This window comes from Lutra lutra, chromosome 3, assembly GCF_902655055.1.
Source record: "Lutra lutra chromosome 3, mLutLut1.2, whole genome shotgun sequence".
NCBI classification, from domain to species: domain Eukaryota; kingdom Metazoa; phylum Chordata; class Mammalia; order Carnivora; family Mustelidae; genus Lutra; species Lutra lutra.
In genome coordinates this window covers 117,707,514-117,734,815 of record NC_062280.1, presented here as the reverse complement: position 1 = coordinate 117,734,815, position 27,302 = coordinate 117,707,514, and the positions used below count along the sequence as shown (strand labels likewise).

Here is a 27,302-nt window from a genome sequence, read left to right as displayed (position 1 = left end):
TTTTTGATTAACTCAATTTGGATTTTTTTTTAAGATTTTATTTATTTATTTGACAGACAGAGAGCACAAGTACGCAGAGAGGCAGGTGGAGAGACAGGGGGGAAGCAGGCTCCCTGCTGAGGTGAGAGCCTGATGTGGGGCTCGATCCCAGGACCCTGAGATCATGACCTGAGCCGAAGGTAGAGGCTTTAACCACTGAGCCACCCAGACGCCCCTCAATTTGGATTTTTTTTAAGACTAAAAGAAACCACATAGTTTAATGCCCAACTAGGTTGCTGGTTGAAGTCTTTTGTATTTGAAATATTCACTAGATTTTTGCGCTCTTTCGAGTTTTGGGTAGAATATCTTTAACCAGTGCTTTTTGTTGGCATCTTCTTTCTACAGGTTTTGGAAATTAATAGCTCTTCTAACCTTTATATTATTTAAATATAATATTATCATTGGACTAAAATGTTCCTGATGCCAACCTCTTCTGAATTAAACAATGGACAGAACTTCTTAACCCAGTGGATGACCAATCCTTCTCGGGCTGGGGTCATATTAAATCGTGGATTTCCTATTTTGGAAGGAGATGAAGAGAAGCGAGCAAATGTGAACATTTCTACCAGCTTTCCTGTTAAAGCCACACCTTTTTCAAATAGCTTCAGCCTTATAAGTGAAGAAGATTCACTTCGTGAAGTACAGAAGTTGGAGTCTAACAGTCCTTATAAACTACAATCAGATAAATCTGAAAAACATACAGTGTTTCCTTTAACTAAAGAAGGACCACAAGTAGTGGTATGTCAAGATGCTCCTGGATACCAGGAAGACAACAAAAATGACGTTATCTCAGATCTTTCCAGTGAATGCAAAGAAGTAGCTTATAAAGACCCACTTTTTAAAAAGCTTGAACAGGTACAAAAGTATTTGGCCCAATATGTATTTATGTTATTGCAAGTTACTGTTGATGATGAAAAGTCACCTGCTCAGGGCCTCTTGTTTCTTCCCCTTTACTATGAAATCCTCAAAATACCAAATTTTGCCTTTTGTCTAATGTGAAACATTAACAGAGGTTTGGTATGTAAGATATACCACTTGAGGTAAAAATGTCTTTAAGTTTCTGTTTTACTTGGTAAAAACTAAATTAGAAATGGTTGGTCAAATATTAGGGAGAAAATGTTGATCATAAATGTACTGACACCTATCCTATTTTAAGAACCCATGGATTCATATGACTTTTAATGTTTCTTAGTTGGGACAGTCGGTATGGTACCCTTCATAAAAAGATGGGATTTTGGAGTATTGGTGGTCAGTGTAGTTACTTAGGAATCTCCATTTAGAACTCTTTATTAGAGGTGATATGGAAAGGGAGATGAGAGGCATTAAGATAAGTATAAGGAGTAAAGATCCATAAAGAAATGTAAAGTTAATTTAATCAAATTAATTTTATGTTTAAAAAGCTGAAAGAAGTACAACAGAAGAAGCAGGAACAGCTGAAGAGGCAGCAGTTAGAGCAACTACAAAGACTCATGGAAGAACAAGAGAAACTGCTTACTATGGTGTCTGGACAACACACACTGCCAGGTATTTTTTTGCTTACATAGAACCTTCAGTTAGTACAACAGTGGACAGTTACATACATTTCTCATCTTTAGTTGTCTGACAGGTTATTTCTACCGTTTCTCTATCATATATTGTAAACTCCAGTTTCCTTAGGGGCCTTGCAGAGAACTATGAAATGGTGCTAGTGTTATGTAATTGGGGCAAGTGGGAGCTGTGCCATTCTGGAGCACGTGTGCCCTGCTTAAAGGCATTCATATTTATTTATAATAAAATTTCAAAAAGACGTAGCAGAATAAAATGTCTAGAGCCAAGTTTGGCCTGGAGCTACTGGCTTACAGTCTCTGCCTCAGGGTCATAAATGTAAATATGTGTAGAAGCCATTCTTTTCAGCAAAAGGACCATACCAAAAATGTTTTCTGTGGTGGGAGATGACAAAATTCTTTGTTGTAGGCTAGATCAATTAAAAGAAAGAATGATGTACTTATCAGGACAAAATAAACCTGTTAAAATGTGATCTGGAGCAGTGGTTTTGAAAGTTGTTTAACCATACTGCATTATAAAAATAATTAAACTCATAATTTCAAAGAGATTTCATAAATCAGATCTTACTGGTGCACCTGGCATGTAGCAAGGATATATTCTATTTATCTAATCCTATTCTTGGTCATTAAAAAAATGCCAGTCATGGGACGCCTGGGTGGCTCAGTTGGTTAAGCGGCTGCCTTCGGCTCAGGTCATGATCCCAGCGTCCTGGGATCGAGTCCCACATCGGGCTCCTTGCTCGGCGGGGAGCCTGCTTCTCCCTCTGCCTCTGCCTGCCACTCTGTCTGCCTGTGCTCATGCTCTCTCTCTAACAAATAAAAATAAATAAAATCTTTAAAAAAAAAAATGCCAGTCATGATTCTGATGATAAAATTACTAATGGATTGTGTCCCACAGTTTGTAAAATAGTGATGTGCAGTTGCTTTTCAGTGCTCCCTTTTAAGAGACACACTACTGATTCAGGAAGGTGCCTGTTCTGTTCAGAGATTGCACTGGGCATTGAGAATACAGAGAAGAAAAGACATTGGCAGATAACTATGCAGGGTGTAGCCAGATGGGATTTGGGGAGTGGTAGTGATGAGAAATGTACCACATGAAGACTGGTTTAGGGAATAGGGTGCTTATCTTAGCAAATATAGAGAACATAGTGTGTGTCTTGAAATAGTTGAATGGTTCAGGGTTCCTTTATGGAACACATAAAGAGGATAATCAAGAGCATTTAACTAACAGCCTGTGATACTTCTTAAGGTAGAAATAGCACTATGGTAGAGCAATAGGGAAGCAGATTTCACAGTTCTTAATATTTAAGAACTAGCCCCATTTATTTATGGAACATTGCTTTTAGGGCAGTGTTTTTCACTGTTTGGTCTTAGGACCCCTTAACACTCTTAAAATATTGAGGACCCCAGAGAGCATTTGTTACATGGGCATTTACTGTTGAATTTACTGTATCAGAAATGAAAATGGAGATATTAAAAATTTTTTTTTAATTTTTTAAATTTCTTTTCAGTGTTCTAGAATTCATTGTTTATGCACCGCACCAAGTACTCCATGCAATACATGCCCTTCATAATACCCACCACCAGGCTCACCCAACTTCCCACCCCCCCGCCCCTTCAAAACCCTCGGATTGTTTTTCAGAGTCCATAGTCTCTCATGGTTCATCTCCCCCTCCAATTTCCCTCAACTCCTTTCTCCTCTCCATCTCCCCATGTCCTCCGTGTTATTTCTTATGCTCCACAAATAGGTGAAACCATATGATAATTGACTCTCTCTGCCTGACTTATTTCACTCAGCATAATCTCTTCCAGTCCCATCCTTGCTGATACAAAAGTTGGGTATTCATCCTTTCTGATGGAGGCATAATACTCCATAGTGTATATGGACCACATCTTCCTTATCCATTCGTCTGTTGAAGAGCATCTTGGTTCTTTCCACAGTTTGGCGACCGGGGCCATTGCTGCTATGAACATTGCGGTACAGATGGCCCTTCTTTTCACTACATCTGTATCTTTGGGGTAAATACCCAGTAGTGCAATTGCAGGATCATAGGGAAGCTCTATTTTTAATTTCTTGAGGAATCTCCACACTGTTCTCCAAAGTGGCTGCACCAACTTGCATTCCCACAACAGTGTAAGAGGATTCCTCTTTCTCCATATCCTTTCCAACACACGTTGTTTACTGTCTTGTTAATTTTGGCCATTCTAACTGGTGTAAGGTGGTATCTCAATGTGGTTTTGATTTGAATCTCCCTGATGGCTAGTGATGATGAACATTTTTTCATGTGTCTGATAGCCATTTGTATGTCTTCATTGGAGAAGTGTCTGTTCATATCTTCTGCACATTTTTTGATATGATTATCTGTTTTGTGTGTGTTGAGTTTGAGGAGTTCTTTATAGATCCTGGATATCAGCCTTTTGTCTGTACTGTTATTTGCAAATATCTTCTCCCATTCCGTGGGTTGCCTCTTTGTTTTGTTGACTGTTTCCTTTGCTGTGCAGAAGATTTTGATCTTGTTGAAGTCCCCAAAATTCATTTTCGCTTTTGTTTCCTTTGCCTTTGGAGACATACCTTGAAAGAAGTTGCTGTGGCTGATATCGAAGAGGTTACTGCCCATGTTCTCCTCTATGATTCTTAGGATTCCTGCTTCACGTTGAGGTCTTTTATCCATTTCGAGTTTATCTTTGTGTATGGTGTAAGAGAATGGTCGAGTTTCATTCTTCTATGTACATTTTTTCCTGCTTTGTTGAAGACTATTTGATCATAGAATTTTGGGTCCATATCTGGGCTCTCTACTCTGTTCCACTGGTCTATGTGTCTGTTTTTATGCCAGTACCATGCTGACTTGGTGATCACAGCTTTGTACTAAAGCTTAAAATCAGGCAATGTGATGCCGCCAGTTTTGTTTTTCAACATTTCCTTAGCAATTCGGGGTCTCTTCTGATTCCATACAAATTTTAGGATTGTTTGCTCCAGCTCTTTGAAAAATGATGGTGGAATTTTGATCGGAATGGCATTGAAAGTATAGATTGCCCTAGGCAGTATAGACATTTTAACAATGTTTATTCTTCTGATCCACGAGCATGGAATTGTCTTCATCATTTTGTGTCTTCTTCGATTTCTTTCATGAGTGTTTTGTAGTTCCTCAAGTAGAGATCCTTTACCTCTTTGGTTAGGTTTATTCCCAGGTATCTTGTGGTTCTTGGTGCTATAGTAAATGGAATCGATTCTCTAATTTCCCTTTCTGTATTTTCATTGTTAGTGTATAAGAAAGCCACTGATTTCTGTACATTAACTTTGTATCCTGCCACATTGCTGAATTGTTTTATGAGTTCTAGTAGTTTGGGTGGAGTCTTTTGGGTTTCCCATATAAAATATCATGTCATCTGTAAAGAGAGAGAGTTTGACTTCTTCTTTGCCAATTTGAATACCTTTTATTTCTCTTTGTTGTCTGACTGCTGTTGCTAGGACTTCTAATACTATGTTGAACAAGAGTGGTGAGAGTGGGCATCCTTGTCGTGTTCCTGATCTCAAAGGGAAAGCGGTCAGCTTTTTCCCATTGAGGATGATATTTGCTGTGGATCATTCATAGATAGATTTGATGAAGTTGAGGAATGTTCCCTCTATCCCTATTCTTTGAAGCATTTTAATCAGGAACAGATGCTGGATTTTGTCAAATGCTTTTTCTGAATCAATTGAGAGGACCCTGTGGTTCTTCTCTTTTCTCTTATTGATTTGTTCTATCCCATTGATTGATTTGCGAATGTTGAACCACCCTTGAAACCCAGGGATGAATCCCACCTGGTCATGGTGGATAATCTTTTTAATGCACTGTTGCGTCCTATTGGCAAGGATCTTGTTGAGAATCTTAGCATCCATATTCATCAGGGATATTGGTCTGAAATTCTCCTTTTTGATGGGGTCTTTGCCTGGTTTGGGGTATTCAGGGTAATGCTGGCTTCATAAAAAGAGTCTGGAAGTTTGCCTTCTGCTTCAAATTTTTGAAACAGCTTCAGAAGAATAGGTGTTATTTCTTCTTTGAATGTTTGGTAGAATTCCCCAGGGAATCTGTCAGGTCCTGGGCTCTTGTGTTTTGGGAGGTTTTTGATCACTGCTTCAGTCTCGTTACTAGATATTGGTCTATTCAGGCTGTCAATTTCTTCCTGGTTCAATTTTGGAAGTTTATAGTTTTCCAGGAATGTATCCATTTTGTCTAGGTTGCTTAACTTGTTGGCATATAATTGTTGATAATAATTTCTTTCTTTCTTTTTTTTTCTTTTAAAAATTTTATTTATTTATTTGAGAGAGAGAGAATGACAGAGAGAGAGAGAGAGAGAGCATGAGAGGAGAGAGGTCAGTGGGAGAAGCAGACTCCCTGCTGAGCAAGGAGCCCCATGTGGGACTCGATCCTGAGACTCCAGGATCATTACCTGAGCTGAAGGCAGTCGCTTAACCAATTGAGCCTCCCAGGCACCGGATAATAATTTCTGATGATTGTTTCCTTTTCCTTGGTGTTAGTTGTGATGTCTCCCTTTTCATTCATAATTTTATTAATTTGGGCCTTCTCTCTTTTCTTTTGGATTAGTTTGGCCAATGGTTTATCGATCTTACTGATTCTTTAAAAAAACCAGCTTCTAGTTTCATCGATGCATTCTACTATATCTCTAGTTTCTATCTCATTGATCTCTGCTCTAATCTTGATTATTTCCCTTCTTGTGTGTGGAGTTGGCTTAATTTGTTGTTGATTCTCCAGTTCTTTAAGGTGTAGAGACAGCTGGTGTATTCTGGATTTTTCAATTTTTTTGAGAGAGGCTTGGATGGCTATGTATTCCCCCCCAGGACCTCCTTTGCTGTATCCCATTAGGTTTTGGATCGAAGTGTCTTCATTCTCATTGGTTTCCATGAATTGTTGAAGTTCTTTGATTTCCTGGTTGATCCAAGCATTCTTTTTTTTCTTCTTTTTTAAAGATTTTATTTATTTATTTGACAGACAGAAATCACAAGTAGACAGAGAGGCAGGCAGAGAGAGAGGCGGAAGCAGACTCCCTGCTGAGCAGAGAGCCCTATGCAGGGCTTGATCCCACGACCCTGGGATCATGACTTGAGCCGAAGGCAGAGGCTTTAACCCACTGAGCCACCCAGGCGCCCCGAACCAAGCATTCTTAAGCAAGGTGGTCTTTAGCTTCTAGGTGTTTGAATTCCTTCCAAACTTTTCCTTGTGGTTGAGCTCCAATTTCAAAGCATTGTGATCTGAGAATATGCAGGGAATAATCTCAGTCTTTTGGTATCGGTTGAGCCCTGATTTATGATCCAGTATGTGGTCTATTCTGGAGAAGGTTCCGTGTGCACTCGAGAAGAATGAGTATTCTGTTGTTTTAGGGTGGAATGTTCGTATATATCTATGAGGTCCATCTGGTCCAATGTGTCATTCAATGCTCTTGTTTCATTATTGATTTTCTGCTTGGTTGATCTGTCTGTTACTGAGAGTGGCATGTTAAGTTCTCCTCCTATTAATGTTTTCATATCAATATGACTCTTTATCTTGATTAATAGTTTTCTTATGTAATTGACTGCTCTCATATTGGGGGCATAAATATTTACAATTGTTAGATCTTCTCGGTGAATAGTCCCTTTAAGAATTATGTAGTGCCCTTCTGTATCTTTGACTACAGTCTTTAGTTTAAAATCTAATTTATCTGATATAAGAATCGCTACCCCAGCCTTCTTTTGAGGCCCATTGGCATGAAAGATGCTTCTCAATCCCTTTACTTTCAGTCTGGATGTATCCTTAGGTTCCAAATGGGTCTCTTGTTGACAACATATGGATGGGTCCTGTCGTTTTATCCAGTCTGCCACCCTGTGTTGTTTTATGGGTGCATTTAGGCCATTCACAATGAGTGTGATTATTGAGAGATACGTTTTTATTGACATCGTGTTACCTGTGAAGTCTTTGTTTCTATAGATTGTCTCCATAAATTTCTGTTCAATGATATTCTTAGGTTTTTTCCTCTTTTATAGAACCCCCCTTAATATTTCCTGCATTGTCGGCTTGGTGGTCACATACTCTTTTAAACCTTGCCAGTCTTGGAAGCTCTTTATCTCTCCATCCATTTTGAATGTCAGTCTTGCTGGATAAAGTATTCTTGGCTGCATGTTTTTCTCATTTAGTGCCCTGAATGCCTCTTGCCAGCCTTTTCTGGCTTGCCAGGTTTCTGGGGACTGGTCCGACGTTATTCTGATGGGCTTTCCTCTGTTCGTAAGGAATTTCTTCACCCTAGCTGCTTTCAGGAACTCCTGTCTACAATTATGATTCATCATTTTCACAGTCAGGTGTCTCGAGGTCTTTCTAGATTTTATGATCTTGGGATCTTTGGGGGAGACCTTTCTGCTTCTAGTACACGAATGCTGGTTCCATTCATGAGATTGAGAAAATTTTCATGGAGAATTTGTTCAACTATATCTTATAGTCTTCTTTCTTTCTCCTCCCCCTCAGGGATTCCAATAATTCTGACGTTGGAACGTTTCATGGCGTCATTTATTTCCCTAATTCTGTTTTCATGGCTTCTAAGCTGTTTGTTTCAGGCTTCCTCCTGATTCTTTTTCTCTAACTGTTTGTCCTCCAGATCACTAATTCTGTCTTCTGCCTCAGTTACCCTAGCTTTTAGAGAATTTAGATTGGATTGGAACTCATTGAGAACATTGTTAACATCATCCCTGGTGGCTTTCACTTCTGCCCTAAGCAATTCCATTTTGTCGTCAAAGACTTTCTCCAACCTAGCTATTGTCTGGATAATTGTTAGCCTGAATTCCCTTTCCAACATACTGTCTATGTCCATATCCAATAGCTCTGATGGAGAGGGCCCAGTCTCTGAATTTTTCTTCTGTTGGGAATTCCCCCTCCTAGTCATTTTGGTGAGAGATGGCTGAACGGATGTGTAGCTCAGTGTATCAACCGTCGTGCAGGCAAGGTGAACCCTGGAACGCTTCTGCCCGCTGGTGTCTTCTGCCCCCATAGAGATTCAGAAGTGTATAATTCTAATCTCAGGCTGATTTCATGGGTGATCAGAGTTCTTTGGTAGGTAATCAGCTCACTTTAGGGGACAGGTGGAAACGGCGCCTCCTCCTACTTCTCTGCCATCTTATCTCCCAGTCAGAGATATTTAAAAATTAATTCACTTAAAATAATAACCAGTTACACGTTATCATAACTAACATTTTTTTAAATGAAAAGGGTTTTCTAAAAAATTAGAAGAATGGCATAGTTTTATGTTTTTGAAAATCTCTGAGTTAAAAGAGTTCAGCTGATTCTCCTACTTGCTTCTGCATTCAATCTCCTAAGTTATATTGTTTTGGCTGAAGCATGTGAAAAAAAATTCAGCTTCACATGGTGTTTAATTGGAAAAAGGAAAGAGGAATACTATAATAGCCTTTTCAAGTAATTGTGGTTCTTTCTTTGATATTGTATCTAAACCTAACTTAGTAGTGATTCACAGTATGGAGTCTGAAACCATATTCATGCACTTTTTTATACTCTATTACATAAATTATATTGGAATATCTTGACATTTTGAATGGCTCTTTTATTTTGCATGATCTAGTAAAATTGTGCATTGATTATTTGGGAAATAGTGGTTCATGGAGTTACATGGGTCTTTAAAATACTGACATTTCAATATGTAATATAAAAAAATTATATCCATTAATACCACTACAGATTTCATCATGAAAGTCCTCAAGTATTATGAAACTGTCAAGATCATGGTGGTAGACATGTTTAATAAGTCCTCATTTTTACTTGAAGGTTTGAATTTTACCATTCTTAGCAAATACTGTCAGTTATTTTCCTTGAAGTGACTGGTTCACTTGTTTCATTTTTGAGAAAATATCTGCCAAGTACCAAGTTTAAATCATGATAGTTTGTCTTTTTTTTTTTTTTTAAGATAAAGATGATGTTCTTTGAGAGAAGTGGCTAGTTGAGCTTACAACTCCAAAAAAAAAAAAAAAATGACACAGCCATGTCTTGGTTTACAGCAGAAATGATTTATGCATACTTTCTGTTTTGTCCAATAGAATATTCAAAAGACATGTACTCAACAGTTAAAATTCAATTAAAAAATTAATAATTTTTGCAACTTTAGGACATTCTTAAGTAAAAGAGGTTTTTTTCTTTCTTTCCTTTTTTTTTTTTTTTTTTTAAACTGTAAATGCTTGGTAGTAACTCATACAGTGACTGCTAGCACAGTTGGGTGCACCTGTCCTGCTTTTGAGTGAAGGCACCAGCAGTTTCCATTTTTCTCTTGCACCATCAGTGCAGGTGTTGGCAAAGTGAAAAAGGCAAATATTGTCCTAATATTTTATGAAAATAGATTTGGCCTGGGGGATGCCCTGAAAGGATTTTAGAGACCTTCAGGGGTTTGCAGACCACACTTTGTGAGTTGCCACTTTGGGCTTTTGGACTTTTATCAAAGACATCTTCAGTCTGAAGTGGGATGACTATTAGTCAAAAATGTGGATGGGGAGAGTGTTGTTATAAAAGAAAGGATGTAGAACCTGATAATCAGAGAGGACCTACCTGTTTTCCAGTTTTATTTGTGGGCTGGAGGTGAGGCAGATGGGTATGAGAGATAGGTGGCCTGGCTCTTTTTATGTTTTATTAAACATTTCCCATTGTGTTTCTTCTCCATCTTTTTTTTTTTTAAGATAAATTGCTTTATTTTTTATTTTTTATTAATTTGACAAAGAGAAACAGCTAGAGAGGAAACACAAGCAGGGGGAGTGGGAGAGGGTGAAGCAGGCTTCCCGCTGAGCAGGGAGCCGGATGTGGGACTTGATCCCAGGACTCTGGGATCATGACCTGTGCCGAAGGCAGATGTTTAACCACTGAGCCAACCAGGTGCCCTCCGCCCCTTTTTTAAGATTTAAGAAAAAGATTGATTTATTTATTTTAGAGAGAGCATGTGCATATGTACAAGAAGCGGGGCAAGGGATAGGGAGGGCAGAGGGAGAGAATCTTCAAGCAGACTCGTTATTGAGCACAGAGCCCGATGCAGGGTTTCATCCCATGATCCATGAGATCATGACCTGAGCTGAAACCAGGAGTTGAACCCTCAACTGACTGAGCTACCCAGATACCCCTAAAGATTTTTTAATCTCTGCAACCAGTGTGGGGCTTGAACTCACAACCCCAAGACCAGAAGTCATATGCTTTACTGACTGAGCCAGCCTGATGCCCCTTCACTTCTAAATTTAGTTGAGACATTCTGGGAGAAGAGAAGAATAGTAGGAGGATTTCAAGGGGATGGTACAACAGCTAGGATAGAGTTTTAACATCTACCCTTCAAGAATTACAAATTAGAGCTATATAGCAGGGGAATCTCTGTGTTTATTTCCCAACAAGAGACTCAAGAAAACTGAAACGGTAATACAGGAAATTTAGAAACTACAGAAAAGTACAAAAGTCACCCATAATTCTACTGCGTGAAGATACCAAAATGTTAACAGTAATCTAGAGGAAAGGTGCTTTTATAGGCCATGACACAGGGCAGTTATTTGTCATTGGGGAATTATTCCAATCATTTGTAGCCATCTGCCTTGGCACTCTCCGTGTTTGTCACGGGGCTGCAGAGTTGACAATTCCAGCAGTGCTTCTCACAGATGGAACATGAATGGTGCCTTCCAGAATCAGGCAGTGTTGCAGTTCTGCAAGGTGTACACTGTCTGCACAGGAATTGTAGTATAAATAAATTATGCAAGAGTCATTTTTAGACTTAAAATTTCATGATTTTAAACAGAGTTTCCTAATATGGAAGAAACAAATACGTTCATCACTTTAGAGAAAACCTGGTGGGTAGGGATCAATAACAGGAGAGAAAAAGAAGTCATTAGTTTTGGTGATGTTTTTAATTACCAGGTTTAACCCCACTGCCTGATGATCAGAGCCAGAAGTACAGATCTCCGGGAAATTCAGCCACCATAGAGAAAACCACACCCTTCTTACCATCATATATTTACCAGAATCAAACCATAGAGAAAACACACACTTCCAGCCTTTTATCTGATGAACAAAACAACTTTTGTAGAACTACTCATCCAGATTTAGTCTTAACTTCGAGAAGTGGTGCTTCTCTCAATTTGTTTGGTGAGGCACAATATCAAGAAGCACTTGTGAAAAAAAGTGATTTGAAGGAAGAAAACCATAACCATTCTTTAGGTAAGTTACTTACATTTTTCTCTTCTGTACCTAATTAGCAGTGTTACCAAGCTGTGCTAAGATAAGAAAAGTCCTTTCTGCATTTTTTCTTGTCCTCTGTGGCTTTTATTATGAGCCCCTACACATTGCACAGCCACTGAGCCTGGACTGGATGTAAAACTGGACATAGAGTTTGTGACTCTCCAAGAACAATTGCAGTACTCATGCTGACTTTAGACCTTCCCTGGTCACATGGGGTCTTCAAAAGGGAGGCAATGAGTTCCTTGTGTACCATTTCTCTTTGAGAGCCTAGAAATAGTGTTTTTTTTTTTTTTTTTAAAGATTTTATTTGTTTATTTGATAGAGACACAGTGAGAGAGGGAACACAGCAGAGGGAATGGGAGAGGGAGAAGCAGGCTCCCCACAGAGCAGGGAGCCCGATGCAGGGCTTGATCCCAGGACCCTGGGATCTTGACCTGAGCTGAAGGCAGACTCTTAATGACTGAGCCACCCAGGCGCTCCAAGAGCTTGGAAATAGCTTGAGGTTGATTTAAAACATACATGGTGGTTGTGGTGGGGAAGCATGATAGAAGATGGAAAATGTGAGAAAGAGGTTGGTGATGGCAGTTATTTTTCAGAAAAGAAATCTCCTGCAACCCCAGACATTCCATTTGTCCTCAGTGCATCTCTGTATTCCCAGTATCCAGCACATTTCTGCCAGAGAACCAGCAGTGTCTGATGGTCTAAACTCCTGGAGCTCTCATGGCATTTTCTTTTGGTCTTTTTTTTCTTAACTCCTATTTCTGTGCCCCACTCCTCCCTCCACTTTTTTATTTTTAACATTTTGTAACCATAGAATATTGTATAATTGTGTTCCTTGCCCTCTCAACATGGAAAATGCTTATGGTACATTCCATAGTTTGCATAACCATAATTTTAATGGTTCTCATCATTATGCTAGTCATCAAATAATATATCAGTATTTAATGTTCTTTGAAGTAGGGCTGACTTGTTTCCAATATTTTAAATTTAATTCTCAATTTTAATGGTGTTTTCATGAATATGTTCTTTGGGGTAAGTTATAAAAAATACAGATAATACTACTTAGGATTGGGCACTTTTGTACATAATATTTTATTTCTAATTTAGATAATTCCTTTGTATGGAAAGGTCTAATGTCTTTAAACATTTTTTTAAACAGTATATTCTCTTAACCATTTATTTTGGAAAATTTCAAACATCCAGAAAACTTGAAAGTCCACTGCAATGATTAGCAGTAGATCTCAATTCAGCAGTTAATTTTTGCCATGTTTACTTTGTCTTTATATATTTGTATGTGTTATATATATTTATACCTATATCTATATCTCTGCCTATATTTATGTATAATTTGTTCAGTCATTTCATTGCAAGTAATATGCAGATATTATGTTACATCATTTTAAAAATTTCAGCATGCATCAAGTGAAAAATTAGGACATTCTTCTGTATAATCCCAGTAATATTCTGTAATATTCAAATCCATTTTAGAATTCCTGCTATTGTCCCAAAAATGTCCTTTGAAGTTTTTAAATTTGATTTAATTTAATTTGATTTAATTAATTTATTTGACAGAGAGAGACACAGTAAGAGAGGGAATACAAGTAAGGGGAGTGGGAGAGGGAGAAGCAGGCTTCCTACCGAGCAGAGAGCCTGATGTGGGGCTTGATCCCAGGACCCTGGGATCATGACCTGAGCCAAAGGCAGATGGTTAATGAATGAGCCACCCAGGTGCCCCAAAAGTTTTTTTTTTTTAAAAACAGGATCCAGTCAAGTTCATCTATTACACTTTGTTGTTATAGCTCTTTAGTAATTTTTAATTTAGAAAAGCCCACACTTTTTTTCATAACATTAATAACCTTTTGAAGAATGTAACTTTTTAATTAGGATTTTGTAGTTTATGTCTGTGATAATAAAGAAATCCTTGAGAGCTCTAAAATCTTCAGCATATGTTAATTTTTTTTTAAATTTATTTATTTCAGAGAGCGTGCATTCAAAGGGTGGGTGGAAGGGGCAGAAAGGGGAGAGAAGCAGATTCCCTGCTGAGCACAGAACCCATTGCAGGGCTCCATCTCACAACTCTAAGACCTGATAAACTTTTTTTTTAGCATAGTAACTTGTAATATTATCAAGTTTTAGGACTTTATTTTTTTGCAACTAAATTTTCCTAATTTTTATCCTAGGAGAAGGTGTTTTACCATGTTGGGAAAAGGTGACTGAACCAATTGAGGAAGGGAATGATGTGAATGTAAAAAAAATTGGTGATTCTTCAGAAGTGGCTAATATTGAAGAAAGGTATCATCCATGTTGAAAGGAATAAGAAGAGTGACAGTCTAATTTAATAGCCAGCTATTAAGATAGAACACTTGCTCTTTTTTTTGAAAGATGCATGGTTTTCTTGTTTTTGCTTGAATATGCTTTTAAGTATGATGTCAAAGATAAAACTTATCACATATTGTCACTGATAGCGCTTAGGGAGATATATCAGTTCAAGTAGATTTGACATAGTTTTAGAAAAACTGAGCAAAATTTTTTCACCAAAGAGAAAAAAATCTGGATAAAATTAATCTTCTCTCAAATAGTTAAATAAATCCCATTTTGGCAAAGAGAAACAAATTAATATTGAGTCTCACATTTGGTGTTACCTCTAAACTATAATTGGGTAAGTCTGGTCACAGAATTTAAAAATTTATGAGAAAGATAAAATATCATTATTGAAGTTTATTATTTTCTTAAATATTTGAAATATTTTAGTCTATGTTATGGAAAGGAAAATGACTTCTGATTATTGCTCTGTTTACATTATCAATGCTCTTTATCTTAAAGATATATATTTGAAATTTTCAAAATGTATTTTAAAGTGATACAATGAATATGATATTTCAAAAGTTAATCTACAGGCAATAGATGGTCTTCAGAAGGGTTTTTTTGAAGTTGTGTGGAGTATTGCCTTCTCTGTATTTCGGGAGATGGGGTGGGATTATAACTTTCATTGGATTTTCAAACGGGGTCGGTGACTTTGAGAAAGGTTAATACTTAGTATAGTCAGGGGTATCTGTGTCAGGCACACTAAGTGTCAAATACCACATCTTGATTTGCATGTTAAATAATTATTTTTATGATTAGACCTATTAAAGCTGCTATCAGAGAAAAGAAACAGACATTTGAAGACTACTTAGAAGAACAAATTCGGCTAGAAGAACAAGAACTGAAACGAAGACAACTAAGGGTAGGCATTTCCACTATTTTGATTAATTCATTAAGCCTTTAGAGATTTGTTTGTAATTTTCTTTAAAAATAACTTTGAGATAACTTGGATATACCAGAATTAATTCAAATATTGTTCTCTATTTAAGGAAGCTGAAGGATCGTTCCTAATCAAAGCAAAACCAAAACAACCATTCTTGAAACGAGGAGAAGGTTTAGCTAGATTTACTAATGCTAAATCTAAGTCTCAGAAAGGGAGAGAAAATAAACTAGTGACTAATCAGAGCACTCCAGAGGACCAACCTGTGTTTAAAATGGATGGACAACAATTCCAGCGGAAAACTGCTCTTATAAATAAAGAACTGTGTACAGAGAACCCGCCTGTTAAAAAGAACAATAAAGGTAGAGCCAAGAGTGATTTCGTCACACTCAGTCAGAAGCCCAAAGTGCTTAAGAGAAGTAACAGGAAAAGTCTTCCTCCAACAGGATTGAAAATACCAGGAGGGAAGAAATATGATGGGCAATTTAGAGATCAGATTAAATTAGAAAAAAAAGTTGAGTCTAATAATAGAGAAAATGTACCTGAGTGTGCAAAACTTTGTGATACTGGTTGCAAAGTCTGGAATAAGACACAGGGTAAAGACAAACTTCCTTTTTCGGCAGGACTGGTCAGCTACATGTCTTTGAATAGCCCAAAACATGAGACCTTGAAAAAGTCAGAATCTTCTCTTGACATTTCTCTTCAGAAAAAGTTAGAGAATTGGGAACGAGAAAAGGAAAAGGAAAATTTGGAGTTAGATGAATTTTTGTTTTTGGAACAAGCTGCTGATGAAATATCATTTTCCAGTAATTCCTCATTTGTACTGAAGATCTTAGAGAGAGACCAGCAGATCTGCAAAGGCCACCGGCTGTCTTCCACCCCTGTCAAAGCTGTGCAGCTGCAGATGGTGACACTGGATCCTGTTACTCAATGTAACCACAATGAGGCTTCAGGCTGTACTGAACCTGAACATGAGGGTGAGTGTGAGGTCACACCCAACCAACCTGATTCAGTCTCCTCACCTGAAGGGTGTAGGGAACAGTCATGTAAAATCAGTAGGAAAGCACTCCAAATGAACACTTCTGAAAATCAGACTCAGTGGAATGTAAGTGATGATGAAGGTGTCACAGACAGTGACAGTAGCACTGACTCTGAGGAGCAACTTGATGTTACTATAAAACCATCAACTGAGGATAAAGAGAGGGGTTTCAGTAGCAGAGAAGACAGTCCACAAGTCTGTGATGGTAAGGACCCTTTTAGGGACACTGGGATTCAAGAAGAAGATAAAAGGAGAGATGTTGATTTAGATCTGTCTGATAAAGATTACAGTAGTGATGAGTCTGTCACTATAGAAAGCTTGAAAAACAAAGTTTCTGAGTCCTCAAGAAGACCCTCATCCATAAGTGTGAGTAAAATTGACTTTGATGATGAAAGAACTTGGACTGACCTTGAAGAGAATTCATTTAAGCATGATGCTTTTCTGGGGAATGAGGCCATTTATGGGACTCCTCAGACAGCCTACCCTAAGAGTGAAATATGTGTGTCAGACAAAACAATAAAGAGGAAAGTTGCACTGGTCAAGAAGGGAAAAGACTTGAGCAAACCCAGTAGGAGCATAAGCCCTCCTCCTACATCCGATCTCATGATGAAGTTCTTCCCTGCTTTGAAACCAAAACCAAAATCATATTCACACTTGGGAAATGAACCCAAGTTAAACCCAAGTCAAGACCAACCACTTGGTAAGTCAGCATGATAAAATAGGTATCAGAATGTTATAAATTTCACATTTACCTTATTAGTCTGCTATTGGAATGCTTAAAATCCTTTCCTTTCTAGTTGCTCAGTATAAGTCTAATTAGGAGATTTGTTAAAATTTTATTTATTTGGTGGGCCTAAATAATAACCACTAGTATAAGACTCGGATGGGTTGTGATTTCAGATTTTTCAAGTTTAAGCCTATGCCTTATTCTCAAGGCTTTAAAATTAATTTGTTATAAAGTGAGATAACACTTTTGTAACCAGAGAGTACCCAGTTTATGGTTTATGTCGCTATAAGATGAACCTTTGTGCTCTTTTAAAAATGATTATGCACTACCTTGCTAAATAGAACCAAGAAGAAATACAGTAAAATTGAAGTTTCCTTTCTTCTCTGGACCTGCCCTCCTAGTTCCCTTTCCTGGTTTTGTAGGTTCCTAGAGGAACCTACATTCCCATTTTCTTTGTGTATTCTAAAAAGATTCTGTGTGTATGAAAGCATATGGGTGAGTGGGTATATAACCTTTCTACACAAATGACATGTTTTTTTATATACAATTTTTCACCTTTTTTTAAAAAAAAGATTTTAGGAGAGAGAGTGCACATGAGCGTGTAGAGGGGGGAAAGGAGGGGAAGGGACAGAGGGAGAGGGAGAAGCAGATTCCCCACTGAGGACAGAGCCCTCTGCCCATGCTCAATCCTAGGACCATCAGATCACGATTTGAGCCGAAGGCAGATGCTTAATCAACTGAGCCACCCAGATGCCTTCACCTGATTTATAATAAATTTTGAAGATTGTTCTTTTCCACTTATACATCTGCTTATTCCATTTAATGGCTTTGTAGTACTCTGTTAATGTGATGGGCTTTTAAAATTATTGAAATAGTGAAATATTGAAAAATTCCTTTCTATTGTATCATATTATAAAATCTGAATGACTAGCAAAGCATAGGTGCTTTAAAATACAAATTATAACTTAAACTATTTAAAAAATACTCTGATTTTAAAAGTAGTACTTTTTGCAGAAAGTTTGGAAGCTTTAAAAAATATAGAATGAAAAATGTTTATAACTAAACTATCCAAAGGTAGGTGTGGTGTCATTTTGGGGTATTTCCTTCCGGTCATTTTTCCTATGTATTTTTAATATGGTACAGTTATTTGTTAAAAGTTACCTTATCTTTTTTGACCAAGTGTATAATACATATTGGCTATATCTTTAAAACTCTGTGTATTTTTTAAAAAGATTTATTTATTTATTTGAGAGAGAGAGAGCACACCAGTTGAGCACTCCCTGTTAAGCAGGGAGCCCCATGCGGGGCTTAATCCCAGGACCCTGGGATCATAATCTAAGCCAGAGGCAGATGCTTACAATTGAGCCACCCAGGTGCCCTTTTTCATGTATTTTAAAAATGGTTGCAGAACACTGTATGAATGCAACATTATTTTATTCAATAATTTCCTTATTCCTTATTGTTGAATACTTAAATTATTTTTCACTATTAGAAATAACACTGTAATGTGTATTTTTGTGCAAAAATCAGTTTTTCAAAGGGGTAATAGAAGGACAGAAGCATTGACTATTTGACTCTTTTAAATAGCAAATTTGGTATGGAAAAATTCTTAATTTATATTTCCGTGCCTAGTGGAAGTAAACTTTGATTTTGGTGTTGATTAATGCTTTAGATGTCTCGTGAATTACTTATTAATGTTCTTAAGCTATTTATATATGTGCATATATTCATTTTTAAAAGATTTATTTATTTTTAAATATTTATTTATTTTAGAGAGAGAGCACGTGCAAGCATGTATAAATGGGGGGGAGGGGCAAAGGAAGAGAGAGACTCCTTGAACAGACTCCTCACTGAGTGGGGAAGCCTGATGTAGGGCTTGATCCTAGGACCCCAAGATCATGACATTAGCAGAAACCAAGAGTTAGACACTCAACCAACTGAGCCACCCAGGTGTCCGTATTTATTTATTTGAGAGAGAGAGCATGTGAGCAGGGGGTGGGGCCTGGAGAGGGGAGAGGGAGAGAAGGGAACTCCCCAAAGAGCATGGAGTCCAACACGTGAGCTCTCATGAACCCGAGGTCATGACCTGATCCAAAACCGAGAGTCAGTCGTTTAACTGGCTCTATAAAGAGTCCTAAATGTACATATTTAAAATTGAAGTATAATTGATGTACAATATCCTGTTAGTTTCAGGTGTACATCATAGTGATTTAGTATTTTTATACATTATAAAATGATCCCATGATAAGTCTAGTTACCATCTGTTACCCTACAAATGTCTTTCAATATTGACTGTTAACAAAAAATATATGTATTAGATGTTAAAAACATTATTTGAATTTCTTTTTATATGTAATATTAATTCATTGTCCGATTGATACTCTTCTTGAGGTTGAATAATGTTTTTCTTAAATTTAGATTGGTTTCATCTGGAAAGTTAGGCCAATATAATTTTTGTTGTTGTTATTAGAAGCATTGTTTCTTATACATTTTAATAGTACCAATGTTTACAGTATTTTTGCCTCTTAGTGTTAAAAGCTAACTATTGTTCTTGCTGCTGAAGGCCTTTTGTGAAGTTCAATATATATGGCCTATGTTATAGGTGACAATGCTCGATCTCAAGTTTTGAGAGAGAAAGTTAGTGAATTGGAAACAGAAATAGAAAAATTTAAAGCTGAGAACACATCTTTAGCTAAACTTCGCATTGAACGAGAAAGTGCCTTGGAAAAACTTAGGTAAGTTTGCATCTATAAGTTGGGAAAAAATATAATGATTCAGTTTTATCTTCAAGATGATATGTAAAGTTTTTGAAATAATTTTTATCAATCCAACAAAATAAAAAGAAGTGAAATATTTTTCTTTGAAATCTTAACCGCATAAAAATTTTTTAATTAAAATGACCCATTGTAGTCGGAAATGTGTTAAAAGGGGAATTCTCTTAGTTGAGGAGATTACAAATTGAATTTGGAAAAGCATTTAAAAAAATATTTATTTATTTGATAGAGAGAGAGATCACAAGTAGGCAGAGAGGCAGGCAGAGAGAAAGGGGGAAGCAGGCTCCCTGCTGAGCAGAGACTCAGCCCTGATGCAGGGCTCGATCCCAGGACCCTGAGATCATGACCTGAACCGAAGGCAGAGGCTTTACCCCCTGAGCCACCCAGGCGCCCCTTGAAAAGCATTTTGAAGCTGTTAATTCAAGTGCTACCTTGGTCATTGCATAAATTTTCTAGGGCTACTGTAACAACGTATAGTTGATCCTGAACAATGTGGAGGTTAGGGGCTCCATCCCCCTGTACAGCCAAAAAGCCACATATAATTTTTGACTCCCTAAAAAGTTTGCTACTAATAATATACTGCTGCCTGGAAGTCTTACCGATAGTGTACAGTTGATTAACACATGGTTTGTTACATGTGTTATATACATATACTTTTAATAAAGTAAGGTAAAGAAAATGTTAATAAACTTGTAAGGAATAGAAAATATACTTAGAGTACTGTACTGTAAAAATTTGTATGTAAGTGGATCCATGTAGTTCAAACCCATGTCGTTCAAGGATCAACTGTACACACAAACTAAGTGGCTTAAAACCACAGGAATTTACTCTGTCAGTCCTTGGTATTTCTTGGCTTATCGTTGGACATTTGGGTTGTTTCTACCTTTTGGTTATTGTGAATAATGCTGTTAACGTTGGTGTGTAAATACCTGTTCAGGTTCTTAGTTCTTTGGGGTAGATACCCAGGGGTGGAATTGCTGGGTCATATGGCGTTTCTATACTTAATTTTTTGAGGAACCACCATACTGAGTGGTTACACCAGTTTACATCACATTAACTGATTTGATATGTTGAGCCAGCCTTCACTTCCAGGGATGAATCCCACTAGGTCATGGTGTAAATCCTTTTAAAGTGCTGTTGGATTTGGTTTGCTAGTATTTATTGAGGATTTTTATATATGTTTGCATCAGGGATTGTCCCATAGTTTTCTTGTGGTGTCATTGTCTGGCTTTGGTGTCCAAGTGACTGCCCTCATGAAATGCGTTTGAAAGTATTTCTTCTCTTTTTTGGAAGAGTTTAGGCAGGATGGGTATTAATTATTTTTTGAATATTTGCTGGAATTTACTTGTGAAGCTATCTGGTCCTGAACTATTCTTTCCTGGGAGGTTTTTGATTACTGATTCAATTTCCTCATTATTGTTCTGTTCAGGCTTTCTGGTTCTTCTCAATTCAGTTTTGGTAGGTTGTATATTTCTAGGAATTTATCTGTTTCTTCTAGATTATCCAGTTTGGGGGATAATATTGCTCACAATATGATATTTTTATTTCTGGGGGCATCTATAGTAAAGTGTCCTCTTTATGATTTTATTTGAGTTTTCTCTCTTTCTTAGGTCTAGTAGGGGTTTGTTGATTTTGTGTTTTTTCCTTCTGAGACTTCCACAACTAATGTATTGGATCTCATGGGCTTTCTTCATTCTTGTTCATTCTTTTTCTTTTTTTTCCTCTAACTGACCTCAAATTACGCGTCTTTGAGTCAGATTCTTTCTTCTGCTTGACTAAGTCTGTTGTTGAAGCTCTCTATTGTATTTTTTTCACTTTATTGATTGTATTCTTCAGCTCCAGAATTTCTGGTTTTTAAGTTTTATTTATTTATTTTTAAGTAATCTCTACACCCCACATGGGGCTCACACTCATGAAACCTGAGATCAAGAGTCACATGCTCCCCTGACTGAGCCAGCCAGGTGCCCCCTCTTTTTAAAGTTTTATTTATTTATTTAGTTTTTAATAACTGTGTTTTTTTTAAATTATTTCTATCTCTTTGTTGAACATCTTGTTTTCTTTCGTGTATTATTTGCTGATTTTGTTGAGTTGTTTATCTGTGTTCTCTTGTAGTTTGCTGAGCTGCTTTAAAATAGTTATTTTGAATTCTTTGTCAGGCAATTCTTAGATCTGCATTTCTTTGGGATTGATTGCTGAAACTTTATTAGTTTCCTTTGGTGGTGTCACATTTGCCTGATTCTAATGTAACCTTGTGTTGACATTTTTGCATTTGAAAGGGCAGAAAACTCTTTCTTTACAGACCAGTTTTGGCAGATAAAGACCTATCCCAACTGGATCCCTGGACTGGTGGCCAGATTCTAGGATCACAGTTGAATGGGATTGTAGTGTGGCTCTTGCTGGGTCCATACTGGAGTCCATAATTGGCGGGTCTCTCTTTCTCTCTTTTTTTCCTTCAAGATTTTATTTATTTATTTGAGAGAATGAGAGAGAGAGCACGAGACAGGGGAGGGTCAGAAGGAGAAGCAGACTCCCTACTGAGTAGGGAGCTCCGCGTGGAACTCAATCCTGGGATTCCAGGATCATGACCTGAGTCGCTTAACCAACTGAGCCACCCAGGCATATTGGTGGGTCTCTTAACAGGGGCATGGTGGATGTAGTTCCTACTAGATCCCCAGCTGGACAGGATTGCTTGTAAGACTACAGTCCAGCAGTGCTGAGGCTAATCATGGGGCTGCTTCCAGGTCTGCTGTTAGTGTGCAGATCGTGGGTCTGTTACCAAGGATGAGAATGGGTGTGGCTCCTGCCAGGTTTTTGAGCATCCTCCTGCTGGGCCCCTGGGTGAGCAGGACTGCCTCCAGTACCACGATACAGCCAGGCTAGAGCCACGTTACAGGACTGTTTCACCTTTTATAGTCATGACTGAGGTCTGTGGGCCTGTTACCAGGGACACAGATGGGTTTGGCAGATGGGCTTGGGGTTTCTCAACCTCCTATCTGGATGGTAGAGCTCCCACAAAAGTACTTTTATCTGTGTATGGCTGTCAGCTTGTTTTTTGTGTAAAGAGATGTGAGCTGGGACCTCCTCTTCTACCATCTTGATATGTCCCTCTCCCTATGCTCTTAACAGAACATCAAAACACACCTGGGTTATGATAGTTCCTCTGATCAATATTCTCCTAAGCTAAGACACCAAGTCCTCACACTGGTCTATTAGACCCTAATTCATTTGGCTCTCTGTTTTATTTTTTGATACTTTTTCCTACTTTTCTGATTCAACTTTGTTTTATCCACCCTCGCCTCCTGTAATCTTTGACCACATCAGGCATATTCCTACCTCAGGGCTTTTGCATGTGATGTTCCCTCTTTCTGAACTGTTTTGTCCAGATATCCTTATGACTGTTTTCTCAGTTCCTTCAGGTTTTATGTAAAATATTATCTCAGCAAGATGACCTCATCCATAATTTCAATCTCCTTGATACTTCCTACCCTTATTCTTTGCATTATTTTTCTCCTTCTAATATGCCATGTATTTTATTTATCTTGTTATTATCTGCCTCTTCCATTAGAATGAAAAGTAGGTGCTCAATGAATATTTGTTGGAGGAATGCTTTATGGAGTTAACTGACAGTTATTTCAGTACTGTGGATTGAAGATGGATTCATGAAGACCAGCAGCTCCTCCATTCCAGGCTGTCACTGATGTTCCATTTCATTTGACATGTGGATTACTCCATTAAGATGGTCCCTTTAGGGCGCCTGGGTGGCTCAGTGGTTAAGGCCTCTGCCTTTGGCTCAGGTCATGGTCCCAGGGTCCTGGGATCGAGCCTCACGTCGGGCGCTCTGCTCAGCGGGAGCCTGCCTTCTCCTCTCTCTCTGCCTGCCTCTCTGCCTGCTTGTGATCTGTCTGTCAAATAAATGAAAATCTTTAAAAAAAAAAAATGGTCCCTTTAAATGATAACGTGGTTTGGTCATTTTAGGAAAGAAATTACTGACTTTGAACAACAGAAAGCAAAAGAATTGGTTCGAATAGAAGAGTTTAAAAAGGAGGAAATGAGGAAGCTACAAAAGGAACGCAAAGTTTTTGAAAAGTATACTACAGTTGCAAGAACTTTTCCAGATAAAAAAGAACGTGAAGAAATACAGGTATGCCAGTTCTTTTTGTTAGACTTATGTGATATGTTTGTCCCAGTGTTGTGGGGCACACAGTAGGAGGGCTGTCCCTTGCTCTCCCCTCGGGCCCTGGAATATCAGAGTTTGTAGGAATATCAGAGTGATGTGTCAAAGAGAAATGGGGTGTCAGTTTTTTTAAACATTTTTTAAAAAAGATTTATTTATTTATTTGAGAGCAGGAGAGGGGCAGAGGGATAGGAAGCAATTCCTTAAGCAGACTCCCTGCTGAGTGTGGAGCCCAACGTGGGGCTTGATTTCAGGACCCTGAGAACGTGATCTGATCTGAAATCCAGAGTCAGATGCTTAACTAGCTGAGCCACCCAGGGGCCCCTGGCTATCAATTTATTAATCATCCATTGACTCAGTAAGTTATCGGTCTGAGACGGCATGAGGAACATTTTTTGTAGTCTGACTTTTAAGAACAAGATGTATCAGTTCTTAGTAGAGGCTTCCAAAAAAAAAAAAAAAAGACTACAGTAATTCCATGGATGAATTAAGAAACCAAGAGTTAGAAATTCACCAGCATCATGTTGTGTTGATCTGATTGGCACCCCTTACACCAAATACTGTTACTTCCAGTCATTTATACGAATTTAAGGCCCCTACACTAACTGGGTGTTTAATTTTAAAACTTATCAACTGATAGGCCAAGTAATCAGTCCTCTTCATTTCAAAGTTAGAATGGACATAATCAGAGGAATGTAGTAGTTAAAAATAACTACTGCAGGGGCACCTCGGTGGCTCAGTCAGTTAAGCATCCTGACTTGGTTTTGGCTCAGGTCCTGAGATTGAGCTCCACATCAGGCTCCATACTTTGCATGGAGTACATTCTAGTTTCTCTCTTCATTTCCCTGTCCCTCCCCCCATGCTCTCTTTCACTCTCTCTCTAAAATAAAAGTAAATAAATCTTTAAAATAAATAAAAATAACTAATTTCTAGCTAAAACTCAACTTTCTAGAAAAAAATAGGTGAATATATTTGTGACATTGACATATGCAAAGATTTCTAAGAGGACACAAAGGACTAAGTACAAAGAAAACACGGACATACTGAATTTCATTACAAGTAATAGTTCAGTGGTGCCTGGGTGGTTCAGTCAGTTAAGCATCTGCCTTCGGCTCAGGTCATGATCCTGGAGTCCTGGGATTGAGCCCTCGTCAGGCTCCCTGCTCAGCAGGGAGTCTGTTTCTCCTTCTGCCTCTGCCCCTTCCTCTTGTTCTGCTTGCTCTTGCTTATTCTCTCTCTCTCAAATAAATAAGTAAAATCTTAAAAAACAAACAAGTAAAACTTCAGTTTACCAAAGAAAACATTTTAAAAGTCTCTCCATTGCTCGTGGTATAAAGTACAAACTCTTCCATATTTTAGATACTAGTATTTTTGGGGCGCCTGGATGGCTTAGTTGTTTAAGCGTCCAGCTGTTGATTTCAGCTCATGTCTTGATCTCAGGGTTGTGAGTTCAAAGCCCCGCATTGGGCTCCATACTGGGTGTGGAGCCTACTTAAAAAAAATAAATAAATAAAAGTAAATACTAGAATTTTTGAGTTTCAGTCTCTGCTTTCTCCCGTCTCATGTGGTATGCCTTCCTTGAGAAAGCTCATCTGCAAACCCAAACTTAAGTTATAATATGCCATGTCAACTAGGGTCTTTAAATCTATTTATTTATTTATTTATTTATTTATTTATTTATTTTAAAGATTTTATTTATTTGACAGAGAGAGATCACAAGTAGACGGAGAGGCAGGCAGAGAGAGAGAGAGAGGGAAGCAGGCTTCCTGCTGAGCAGAGAGCCCGATGTGGGACTCGATCCCAGGACCCTGAGATCATGACCTGAGCCGAAGGCAGCGGCTTAACCCACTGAGCCACCCAGGCGCCCCTATTTATTTATTTTTGTGGGAAGAAACATATGCTGTTACGTTTTTGTTTAATGCTCAGTTTATTGAATCTAGTATGTTAGACATTAACAATCTATTTCATAGTTTTGGAAATCATTCCTGAACGCTCTTTGTACTTTGATAGTGTTGACTTAAGCATTAGACCCTTTTCAAACTTGATTATTGTGTGTGGCCATGGGTATTCATTATTTCTTTCTGTTTTTGTTACACTTCCTCTTTTTCTTACACTATGCAAGTATGACTTTAAGAAATATATATGTAATAAAAACAAACCTATATTTATTGCTACTCTTCTACTTACTAAATCATTAAAAGAATAGAGATGGTATATTCAACCTTCTTTTATATTATAGTTTTTGAAAATATTAACTCTTTTCTTTTGGGTGTTCATTCTTTCAGCAGATTGATTTGAGAACCCTTTATGATGAGCATTGGGGAATTGTTGATGAAGAAGACATTTCTGTCTTCCTGGAATTTATATTCATCATTATTGATTTATGGCCTTTTACAGACTCAAGTTACTCTAATTTATTACAAAAATTTCCTTTTTGATAATCAAGTGGCCCCAATTTGGCCAGTGGGAGCCCTGTATGTACATCAGCTTCCTTGTCCTTCAGCTTTGCCTTTGCCCTTAGATGGTTGAAATTATCCCTGCTTTCTCTAACAACTGGTTATTTCAGATAACCTGGTTTTTGCTTTTGTTTTTCTTCAACCTACCCCAGATCTGGAATCAGCCACTGTCTAGGGAGCCCTATCGTCTTACTACTAGGGAGTCATATGAGGATTGGTGGTCAATGGCAGTGGTATCTTTGCTGTTGGTGCCTGTCACAGTGCACAGCTGGGGAAGGGTGATGACTTTCTGAAGTAATGAGTTCACACTGATTCTTTTATCTTAATCATGTAACATTATTCCAATTTTTATGCAGTGAGTTTTCATTGACCATTTACACATTGATGTTCAGTCAGATCTCTGCTGAGTTACCAACATGTGTATCTGTTTCTTCATTCAGAAGGTAATTGAGGGTCCAGGATCTATGAGGTGCTATGTAGTGAGCTGGTTAGCTCTGTTTGGATGTTTCAAATTTAACTTACCTTATTCCTACTAAATCTGCCTTTTCTTCTGACTTTTTACCCATTCACACCCGTGATAAAAAGAGGACTAGACTTTTTCCACCTTCAAATTCCATCAGTAATAGTTTCTTTTGACTTTATCTTCTGCATATCTTTTTTATCCTGACCCCTTCTCTTTCTCTTCTTCACACATATTCCTTCTAGCTGTTACTTTAAATCCTATTTTCTAGTCCTTTTGACCAAGTATATTAATATTTGTCACTCCCTCTATGATTCTATTCTTTTGACCCCTTTAGGACCTTCCAATTCATTGGTTTTCCTCACCTTCCTATGTCCTTAAACCCCAGAGACAGTTACTCTAGTCATTTCTATAAGTGTATTCTTTATTCCCTTTTTCTCAAGCCATCATATTTTGTTGGCAAAACTATAGGCCTGGCATTTCCTACCTCCTACATCTTTGTACCCATAACACTTGGTTTAGCTGGATGAAAAATTTAATGGGGAGAAGGTCCATGCTTATGGGGAAGCCCTGCTTATGTACCAGGTCTCACCCCTTCACCACCTATAGCCCT

General features: G+C 37.9%; 1 protein-coding gene across 4 annotated transcripts in view; it reads left to right on the top strand.

Annotated features, from left to right (window-relative positions):
- The window catches only part of CENPJ (centromere protein J), a 63,586-nt gene that overhangs the window by 4,972 nt on the left and 31,312 nt on the right, over positions 1-27,302 (top strand). For 3 of the 4 annotated variants that reach the window (XM_047722829.1, XM_047722831.1, XM_047722830.1), the window contains exons 2-9: positions 385-894; positions 1,440-1,563; positions 11,495-11,794; positions 13,996-14,107; positions 14,939-15,041; positions 15,169-16,798; positions 19,428-19,560; positions 23,575-23,740. In XM_047722829.1, the coding sequence (XP_047578785.1) occupies positions 451-894; positions 1,440-1,563; positions 11,495-11,794; positions 13,996-14,107; positions 14,939-15,041; positions 15,169-16,798; positions 19,428-19,560; positions 23,575-23,740 (3,012 nt within the window). In that variant the 5' untranslated portion in view covers positions 385-450. The remainder of the gene's footprint in view (positions 1-384; positions 895-1,439; positions 1,564-11,494; positions 11,795-13,995; positions 14,108-14,938; positions 15,042-15,168; positions 16,799-19,427; positions 19,561-23,574; positions 23,741-27,302) is intronic. The other variant, XM_047722832.1, reaches the window with a different exon arrangement.